We start from the raw sequence: 11,017 nt of genomic DNA, 5'->3' as shown, positions 1-11,017 counted from the left end.
TGCTTAATTTTTTTCCAGGTGTATATATAAAGTGCAAAGTCGAAATTTCCTATTGTTCTTCGTTCCTCATAACCCACTGGATCTTATGTAGTTATCATAGTTGGTGTATGAATTCTAAAACGTGCTACTTCATCAAGATTTAGCTGAAATGACACCACTGAACTAACATAAGTTACAATACTGGCGGACAGCTAATCAGAGACAGATTCCAACAGTTTGTACTTTCTTAGAATGTGGTGTGAAATATCACTTCTTTCTCTTTCCTAATCTGATGTTAACAAAGTGTTTTTCATGTGAGAATGCTCATGAAGTTTCACCTACGTATTTTTAGGAACAGAGTGCACAGTTGGCTTGACGAATAACATTACTGGTGTTACATGAAAAAGGTGGATAGAAGTTGCCCATCTTCTATTCTATGTCTATGTAAATCGTTTGTTATCGGAATGTTTTAATGTAAAATTAATAGGAATATGCACCGAGTTGATGAAAATACCAAATTCAAATACAACTTATAATGCTTGTTTCCTAGACATCTAGTCTTCCTACCTGTACCACAGTTGGGGCAGTTCGTCGCTCTTTTTGAGCGAAACTTGAGAGGGCGTAACGCTCAAGATGCTCCAAGAAAATTCTAGAAAATAGGACAGCGATTTGTTGTTTCGTTGTTATTTCATCAAGAGACTCTTTTAAATTATTTAGCAAAAATAAACCAAAGTCCATTCCATTTAAACTCCAAAAAATTAGTTTATTTTCTCCTTTAACGTTTCTACAATTTATAAGCTTGAACACTTGTACACTGTCTTAACTTGTTGTCGACCTATGTCACAAATGAAGTTTAAACCTCTCTAACAATCTAGGACTAATGTAAAATCAAATCAACTTACCTGCACAAAGTAACCGCTGTATTTAACACACTGACTAATTGAATTTACTGTATTCTTCAAAAACTCTACCTACTATCTCCTTGACAACCTTTCAGTTCAGTCTACTCTTGATGTTACTATCTCGTATTTATAATCTTGCTTCGAATGAACATTTGACCTTTAGAACTTTCTAGGCCTATTTTAACGTCATAACTTACGACCTTCAACTTTCTCTAGCTAATAAACAAATTATAGAATTAACAATATAGGTTACAACACTTTTAAGGAACTGTTGTTTAGTATTATACGTAAACTAGCTTCATGTATGTCGAGATGTTTCTTGAAAAAAGGTAATTTTTGTGATTTGAAACTGTGACTATTAAGTTTTTGTTAAGTTTTCAATGGACAAAACCTTGATTTTAGGTTCGGTTTCAGTTTATATAAACAGTTTAATAGCTTGATAAAACTTCTTCATTCAATACGTTTCACTTTTGTTTGCCCATCATAATTATGCATGCGTTATAAGATTGACGGTCAAATTAAAGAGTAGACCAGGAGTTAGTTGTGGGCCATTGTTCTAGTTCAGTGTTTCTCAACCACTGGAGCTTCGAATGGCGCCGGTCCGACACAAGAACCTTTAATTTAAATAAATATCTATTAATCAAGGTAAACATTATCTATTAGTTATAAATACTAAAATAGTTTAGTTTAATAAGCTCAGCAAATGTGAAATAACTGTGTTTTTTATCTTATGCCAAAGTAAGTCCTAGGACGAGAAATTATATAAAGATTGAAATATGTGAGCTGAGTCTTTATCTGTGGCATTGAAAAAGTATGATAATTTCATTGATGTTTTTAATTCTAACATGAACTGTCAAGGTCAACAATATATAGTTAGCTGTACAGCGTAATTCTTTGTAAACAAATGTTAAGTTATTAATATATCAACGTTTTTATTACATTATCTCCACTTAATGTTTTCATATAAAAGCGAAATGATAGAATATCATCAACTCCAAAAAAACTAGAGAACTTTTCTTATTTTATTCTTGAGTAAGAAAAAAGGTGAAAAACCTTTGTAGTACAGTAAACAAAAACGTTTTTTTTTTCATAATCAGTTATATAGTGACATATAACTTGGCAATCGAATTCAAGACTATTCTATAGAATTATAATATATGCACCCACTGCTAATAAACGAGAAGCAGATTTTAATGTTTCTTTGGAATTAAGCACAAAACTACACAACAGGCTATCTGTGCTCTGTCCGCCATGGATATCGAAACCCGGTTTCTAGTTTTGTAAGTCCGGAAACATACCGCTGTGCCACTGGGGTGGGGGCAGGTATTAATAGACAGTTCCTTAATGTAAAAAGAAATATCAAAATAGTATTAAATCGAAATTACTTATCGCCATCCGTAGGTCTGAAGTCTGAATATGAAACATACAGGAAGGGAAAACCTGAATTGTCAAACGTTTTTATCTACGTTTCTTTACACAGTGTTACTTTATTTTAGTTTTACTCATACGATATTTGCTATTTACAAAAATATACATTATTATTTATTCCTGCGCTTGTAACGGGCAACAAATAAACCAATGAACCGTGTTCAGGACTTTTCCACACATACAAATATGTGCCTTGTAACACCCGTTATTTTACTTTTCGATTACAAAGCAACAAATCTGTCTTTAAGCTCAAGTTGATGATAAAGTAAGTCTTATTAGTGTTCGTCGATCAACAATGTGCTCGTGTTCCGTAAAATGTGATTTTTTTCTTTCTTATTTAATAACAAAAAATGGTTATTGGTGTATTTTACAATAGAGTGTTTATTGCTCGGTATATGGTAACCTTTTACTTCATCGTCTAACGCTTGTTTACGAACATCTTTATATAAGGTGTGAGAGCAACATCAAAAATGAGGGATATTATATTTCTTTCTTGATAAATTGAATGGTCACTTTTAACTAGAGGTTTTACTTTCGTGCGCAATTGACCTTGTATGTGCATATGTAAATTTCACCGTGTAAAAATTCTCTAAATTATATAAAGCTTAAGATTCTTATGATTATAATGTAACGGTATATGAAGTTTCGAAATGTAAATTACATACAAAAAGTTTATCTGCTTAAGCACAAAAAAACGTAAATTTGAAAATTTAAGCCTTTTTGGAAATGCAAATATCAATTTCTATTTAGTAATGAACAGGCACTTTTTCTTGATTGAAGGTTTTTATTTATTTATTATTGGATTTTAATGCTCTAAAACTTATATTTGCTAAAGTACATTTAAACCATTGAAACTGAATTGCATCTATGTTAAAGGATTGTGTGATCTGTCGTGTCAGTGTTGCTTAAGTGTTTCAAAGAAGCAAATGTATCTTATACCAGTTTCACGACAAATGCGCGATTTTCTTTTGGGGGGGGGGATCATCGAAGTTTAAAATTTTAAATTGTTGATGGTCTGAAGGGGAAGAAGAGAGAAAATATGTGTTACATAAAATATACTTAGTGTTCCACATCTCCTTTATATTAATAAGGTAAGAATTTTACGTTAACCTAGAAATTTAAAAATTTCTTCTGCACATAATTTTCTTGCTGTGTGTTTATTTTTAACGATAGAAGTTTGGCCAAGAAATGTGGTTAAGCTCATTCTTTTCTATCTATCTATTTATTATAGGCCATTCCCCTTTGGTGTCACATTCGCTTTCTTGTAGGAAAGATTGCTGTAAACCATAACATACAAAGTGAAGAGAACAGTGATCTTTCGTCCATTGGTGGGTCAGGTGATACCTTGAGGATGTGTTCTCCTCATTTGTCTTTTGTAATGACCAACATTTGAAGCGGGTAGTTCATATACGTTGGTATTGAAGAATCTTGTATATAATACAATAGTCTCTTAATCTGGAACAAACCAATTTTACAGACATGGGGATCTCCAGTATAAGCACTATCCAATGTACTCGTTTGTTTTTAATTGTTTTTGTTGATAATAAAAATTACTTTTCATTTTCTTTACATCATGTTCAGTCTCTTTCTTGCTTCAAAGTCCGTCAGAGTTAGGGGAATTCAGTTTAACTCTCTAGTACACTTCATGATAACCCTATTTCACAAAGAGTAAAATTAACTTTGGCGGGACAGATAGTGTATGGGTGTTTACATGAGGTCAGTAAGGAATGGAGATGAGTGGTTAATTACTTTGTTAGCGTTTAGAATGTAAATCCTAATGTTCTTTGTTTTGCTGGATCATACATCGCCTAGTGATTAGCCTACTGAGATAGGGAGCAGAAAACCCAAGGTTCAGCTCAGCACTTTCAGACATGGGTGTGTTATAAATGGATAGTTAATCCTTTTATTCGGATCAAGGCCAAACAAAGCCTTTGCGGTGGCGGATACTGTTGACTGGGTGTTTTTTCTATAGTTAGTAGTTCAAAATTAATGAGGGCCATACTTGAACTTTAGGGGGTCTCTGACATGCTCATTGACCCTGTAGGACACATAAGGTGCGTTCAGGTTCGCAAAATCCAAAACTTCCTTTCAATATTAGCATTTATTGAACTGCACATCTTAGACTTCATTATGTTGTTATAGGGGTGTGTGGCCATTTTAGGGACTGGAATGCTAGCTTCAAGAGATTAGTTTGGTGTCGTTTTTAACGTTAAAGAATTTGTATCGTAGCCATTCAAACATAAGACTTGTATTTCACTGAAAACAAGTTTTGTTATTTTTAACACAACCTTTTATACGTGTCCCCTGGTTATATTTGTCCATCATTTATCCGCATCTTCTTTTTTGCTTTTGTACTAGTATTAGGTGGTAAATATGTATATATTGAAAGCAAATGAGTATTACGGTCTATAGGAATACAATAACGTGTTTTTATTGGGTCTCAGATCTGAGCAATACAAGTATAATATTTGACCATATAATATTTAACAGATACATAAACTAATTATTACTACATAGTTGTTAAACGTGTAATTACCTCACTTTCTGATACTACATGTCTTCCTCGGGTTAAGAGTTCTTGCTTGTAGTATAAAGATTTCACTAAATAATTTTCTTTGTTTGTTTGTAATAGAGAAAAATCATATTGGGCTATCTGCTGTGTCCATCTCACATAAATTCAACCCCGGATTTTAGCGTTGCAAGTCCGTAAACTTACCGATGTCCCATCAGGGGACTCACTAACTAATATATTTGTCCAAAATATGTCCATCGAAACTAATTATTTCATTATTTGAAGAAAATGGATTTAGAAATGTCAATATATCTACATAAACCTGCCTGTTCTTGTGTATGTAAAAATGTTGAGGTTCAAATAGCTGTTAGCATTTATCGACCGGTACAGTGTGAGGACTCGTTTACACGACATATCAGGAAAGCTGTTTTGATTGCTTATTAATTACGTTGCTATTATAACTTGGTTTCCTGTATTTCATTTTTTAATGTTTATTCATTACGAAAATGTCAAATTGATACAGAGCAGGAATTTTGTAACTCTTGTGACAGTTCAGTTTTCCTTGCTAAGATTTTATATTTTAACTAAACTAATCAATTGACGATAATTATTTTTAGTTCTTATTATTCTACTTGGAGTATAGCTGACATTTCATACTGGACAAAGATTATGGCAATCTTTAACAAACTCTCAAACAAGTCCCCCGGTAGCCCAGCGGTAAGTCTATGGGTTTACAACTCTCAAACAAGTCCCCCGGTAGGACAGCGGTAAGTCTATGGGTTTACAAACTCTCAAACAAAATTCAAATAGATAGATAGATAGAAATTGTAATGAAAAAGTTATTGTTTAACGATCAGATACTTATACTACTAACATATTTAATTTAATTTTTACTTTACAGAAAACAAAACCAATTTGTTTGTTGTTGTTTTCACAAAGAAACTTACATGAAAATAAATCCCGATTTATTGAAATACATGCTTTTATGAGCACAAATCTCAAGTATAGTAAATTCAAAAACATTAATTTTGTTTTATTTTTCGTGGATTGAGGCAAAATGAAGCTGGTTTATGCCTGAACAACGACTGAATCTTCTTTTAAACACTGGGAGGTGCTACTTTTGTTTGCAGGATGTTCGTTTGGAGTACTGCTGAAACTCGGTCTTCGCGGTCGACGACACATCAGAACTGTTTTGTAAGCCTGTCGATACTGTTTGTTGGTAACACCGTAGATAATGGGGTTGATGGAGGCACTTGCATATATGAGGATGTAGACCAAGATGTGTAAAACGGGGTATTTATTCTGCTTGTCTATCACCTGTATTTAACAAACAAAAAAACACTTCAGTACATGCAGCAAAGTTGTGGGAATCGGATATCAATCGTTTTTGTGGTTAGCAGCCTATATAATTATCTAAATTTAACCACCAATAAGTTACTTCTATTTTATTATGCACTAATTACCAAATAGTTTATTTTCTACGTGTCGGCTGCAGTCTTCAGAGGAGTCCTGTGAAATCCTAGATGTGGTCCAGGATCGAACTGCATCTCCTGCACACCACCACACACTCTTTCTCAGGGCTCTCTTCACAACAGCAGCCGAAACGCGAAGGATATACTAATTAGTAATTGGTATCTAAATTGTAAAAATACTAAATAATTAGATTTAGGTGATCGTATAGACTACTGACCACGAAAACGAAAAATATATTTATTATCTACAAATGGAAAGCTGTCTCAATCCAATTACATGTGATAAACAGACTCTAAAAGTAATTATAGTTAGTATATTCGTTGTTTTTTATTGTAATTTTGTGAATAAAATGTGTAAATTCCCCTCAATATACACTACGCATTTTGAAAGACAACAAACTGATATAAAACTTACTGTGCTCTTTGTGTAACTGTCTATACTATTTTATTTATCATATGGTGCCAGTTTTTATTTATTCAATTGGCTGCTTAGCGAAAACCTGAAACTTTGTATTTTTCGCCTCTCATGAGTTTTAGGAGTGTTGTTAAGTATATTAAGAACTTATATTCTTGTTAATAGTATTCTTCCAAGCTTAGCTCTACAGTAAAAAGTAATCTAAATGTCTAAATATTGTATTAATATGTTCTAATGATCCGCACACACAAAAGTTATCAACACTTATCAATACTCCGAAAGATTTGATGCGAAACCCCAAAATATTTACTCTCAGCAAAATTTAACCCCAGAAAGATTTGCTTTCGCGTAAGGAAATCTCTAAAGATTTAATCTCGCCCAAAGAAAATTAATGAAAGATTGGGTGTTGCCCAAGAAAAAACCTTCGAATATTTGCTCTAGTCTATATATCACTTCGTAATTCGTAAATCTTTTTTAACTAGTAATTATTTTGCCTTACTCCTTTTAGTAAGATTTCAATCATAAAAATACAAACATTTATGGACATTTAACGTTTACCTGATATACCTTATATTTGTTTTTATCATTTTTTCGCGCAAAGCTAGCTACACAAATAACTGCCTGATAGACAAGAGGGAAGGTAGCTAGTCAACATGCCAATTCTTGGGCTACTTTTGCATCTCCAAATGGTGAAATTTGACCATCACTCTTATTTTTCCCACAAGCCCAAAATGCATAACACGATTTTGCGGCAACGACATGTAAACCACTAGGATACTCTGTGGAACAGTTTGAGTTTATGTCGATCTATAACGAACAAATGTTATTAAAATGTATTAACATCTAATAATCTCTATATTCAGTAGCAAAGCTAAGAGTTAGAAAAAAACACACAAAAACTTACTTTAACAATGGTATTAGGAAGGTAACAAATCAAGAAACAACAAAAGATGATTAGGACCATTCTCGTCACACGCCATTCTTCTTCTCGTCGCTTCGAATCCCTGGCACTTTTCTTCTCCTTGGTCTCCACAGTCTTGTACATCTTTATACGACTTGAGCTCTTCTTCACCACACAAAAGATACGAGCGTAACAAACCACAATAGTTATGCAGGGGATAACAAATCCAAAGATAAAAAGGAATGCCTTAGATGATCGACCGTCAACCTCTAAAATAGTGCATGTCAAGATATTTTTGTCGTAACCAAAGCGCCCCCAGGCGCCAATTAATGTAGGTAAGAGCATGATGAAAGCAAACAAACAAATTCCAACAATCATCATTGCAATGTTACGCTTTTGGTAAATCTTCTCATATAGACCTTGATGGGCAATAAGAACGTAACGGTTTATGGCAATTGCGGTGACAAACAACAGAGACAAACCACCATTAAGATACTGTGTAAATGGATAAAAGACACACAAGGCATCACCGTAAATCCATTTTTGAAGAATATAGTCTGAAGCACTGAAAGGAAAGCTAACAGCATTGTACAGGAAGTCAGAAATACTTAGACTAACAATAAAGACAGCAGTAGCACTGCGAACACGTGGACACTTCACCAGAGCAACGGTAGTCAGCAAGTTACCACACATGCCAACAATGCTCAAAACAATAACGCAAAGCGTGGCGAAATGCAAGACAGCCTTACGTTTCAGCATGGGACTCATAAATGTGTCTGAAACATAATGGGCTTCAGTATCGTTTTCTGTTGTAAAATTCAGCGACAGAAACTCAGTGGTCGTCATTGCTATAATTGTATATTAAAATCCACACAGAATAAAAAGTGTACACTCTTCAAGTAGAAGATGAGGTAAACATCAGGTTAAAATTGGCGAATTGATATTGAAGCGATCAGTCTATAAAGCCTTGGTTTTACAGCAGGTTTGCGTAGTTTTTGAATGTCGTAGTCCAGTAACAAATACATACTTTTAGTCCACAAAGAAGATACATTTCATTCAAATCTCCTGAAACAACAAAAACAAAACGTAGTAATTATAGCGAGATTTATAATTAAATATAATTAAAAATAGCTTGAATGTTAAATTTCATTGTTTTTAGTTAGTTGTTTGATGTCTTTGCTTAACTAAAGTTAGTTAATGAATATTTGAAGTTTTAAGGAGACTTAAAAAGATACCATAACGTACCCACTAGTTAAATATATTTAAAGATATGTTATGTTTTAAAACTATTTTGTTCCAATATTTGTTAATCGTTTTTGCATTTATTTAAACATGGTTATTCATTTGAAAACTCAAATCATTTCAGAGCACTCGCTTTCCTTAGCTTTTCATAAATACATAGGCTCTGCAATATTATCGACAAGTATTTGGAAACTATGCTCTTATATTTCATTAAACTACATTCTTCTTCTTTTGTTAAAGTAAATTTTGTTAATAGTTTCTCAATGATCAGTTTGTGATTGCAGCCAGAAATAGTGTAAAAAGTGAAGTACAATTCACAAGCCCACTTCCAGGGATGCAAGAAAGAAGTTCTCGGAAGACTTCTAAGATAAAGATACAGTATTAATCAATTAAATTTCTGACGATTAATAACAGTTTAGCTGGAGAGTGGTATTTACTTCATTGCTCCGTTCACTTAACCAGCTGTATAAAAACTCGTAACTCTTAACAGTGTAGTTACTGACTATAAGAAACCTTCCAATTTCTGGTGTAGTTAGAAAGCTGTTAAAAATTGTACTCTGGTTCTAATTCACTATAAGGAACTTTCTGATTACTGAGTTATGGACTTCTTCAAATGTATACTTGGGATTTAATCAATTATAAGAAACCTTCTTGGGGGTGTAGCTATGTACATGTTCAAAAGTACACTGTATTCCCAGACCTATTCAAATGTATACCAGGGACCTGTTTCGCAATAAGAAACATTCTAACTACTAAGATTGTAGTTTTGGACCTGTTCAAAAGTATGCTGGGTATCTAATCCATTATAAGATTGTATACTTACGGTGTGTCTCAAATCTATAATCAGGATCTTCGTAAGTAACCTAATGATTCCTAGAAGTATAGCCGAGTCGTTCAAATCCCATTTATTGTCTGTATTTCTAAGTGATTAATTGAAGTATTATAATTTAGCTTCAAATCAACTTACCTCTGTCATCAGCTTCTTCTCCACTACTGTCTTCTGAGGTCGAGAATATTATGCTTTGTATTATTTACAATTGTTTGATTTTTCCCTCGTCCTTTTAATTAAATCCTAATAAATATTTCGGAATATATGATTATTCATTAAGCATTTTTAACTTTACCCCTAATATATTTTACAGCATTCTAGATATCTGCCAGGAATTATTTAACCATTAGTACACTTAGAGGATTAAAAAATGTGTCTGTCTCTGTCAAACAGATATTCTATCATTTGCGTTCTTTTATGATTGCTTTGTCTAGTTACTGAGTCACACTAAACTATGTGTCTTCGACTTTCAGTTTCCTATTTCTCCAGTACAAGATAAGCGTATCTACTCTCTTCCTGTTCGTATGTTTTGCCGTTTGCCTTGGCAACGCTTAGACTTCCTTCCTCTGTGTCTAAAGAAGACAAATGTTTCAATGTTTATCTTCTGTACACCATACTTCTTAGACTCGCTGAAAGTTACTAAAGATTTAGAAAAGCGTTACTTTCAGTCCTAGTTTTCTTTTATTATTTCTATAAATTTATATATATATATATATATAGGTCTTATAATAAAATTATAAATAAGGTTTGAACTGTTTTTGTTTTTTTTGTTGTTGTTTTGTTTTTGGTCAAGCGATCCATGCAGCTGTTATGACAAAGAAAAAAAAAGCGTTTACTTTCGTAAGATTCCAAAATATTTGTTTTCAGAGTATTATTGTACACTACAGCTATATATTTATACATATTTTACGCTTTGGTCTTTATGTTTAGTTATTAGATCTTTTCTGAGATTTGCTCGGAGTTTATGAATTCATATATCATCCGCTACGAACAGGCAGCAACATTTTTAGAATGATGAAAACAAAAGGTGAAATTATTCAGCATCATTGAAACTATTCGTTATTGTTACAGATTCAACAGAGTGTTCTGTATTATTGTTTATGATGCAAAAATAACTTAAAAATTGAATTAGATTCAACGAAATCCTAAAGAGTATTGTTGCGTCATCGAGGTCACGTGACTGGTGTGGCGTCCACTTATTTTCTAGAACTATCCTGTACCTTGGCGAATGCTCTAGTATTCACTAGATATAGGGTAGTCTGGTATATAAAAGAGGGTGACAACGTGACGGAATAATAATAAGGTGTGTGTAGATAGTGAGTAATTGAACTGCAGTC

The 11,017-nt window shown here is 33.1% G+C and overlaps 1 protein-coding gene across 1 annotated transcript; it reads right to left on the bottom strand.

Moving 5' to 3' along the window:
• Positions 1-5,769: 5,769 nt before the first annotated feature.
• Positions 5,770-10,216, bottom strand: LOC111082999 (G-protein coupled receptor moody-like). Its single transcript, XM_013925429.2, has 3 exons — positions 9,819-10,216; positions 7,613-8,674; positions 5,770-6,138 (listed from the first exon to the last, which is right to left on the bottom strand). Exons 2-3 carry the CDS (start codon positions 8,453-8,455, stop codon positions 5,890-5,892), a joined length of 1,092 nt encoding a protein of 363 aa, XP_013780883.1. The 5' UTR covers positions 8,456-8,674; positions 9,819-10,216; the 3' UTR covers positions 5,770-5,889.
• Positions 10,217-11,017: the final 801 nt, after the last annotated feature.

This window comes from Limulus polyphemus, unplaced genomic scaffold (assembly GCF_000517525.1).
Source record: "Limulus polyphemus unplaced genomic scaffold, Limulus_polyphemus-2.1.2 Scaffold1876, whole genome shotgun sequence".
NCBI classification, from domain to species: Eukaryota; Metazoa; Arthropoda; class Merostomata; order Xiphosura; family Limulidae; genus Limulus; species Limulus polyphemus.
The sequence above is the reverse complement of the archived record's forward strand: the minus strand, read 5'-3'. Positions and strand labels throughout refer to the sequence as shown.

What these genes read in the sequence shown, in the direction of transcription:
- LOC111082999 (XM_013925429.2), bottom strand. Translation starts at nt 8,455, where the DNA reads ATGACGACCACTGAGTTTCTGTCGCTGAATTTTACAACAGAAAACGAT. An exon ending in TTCCTAATACCATTGTTAAA is followed by an intron (nt 6,139 to 7,612) that starts GTAAGTTTTTGT and finishes TGTTAAATACAG; the next exon opens with GTGATAGACAAGCAGAATAA.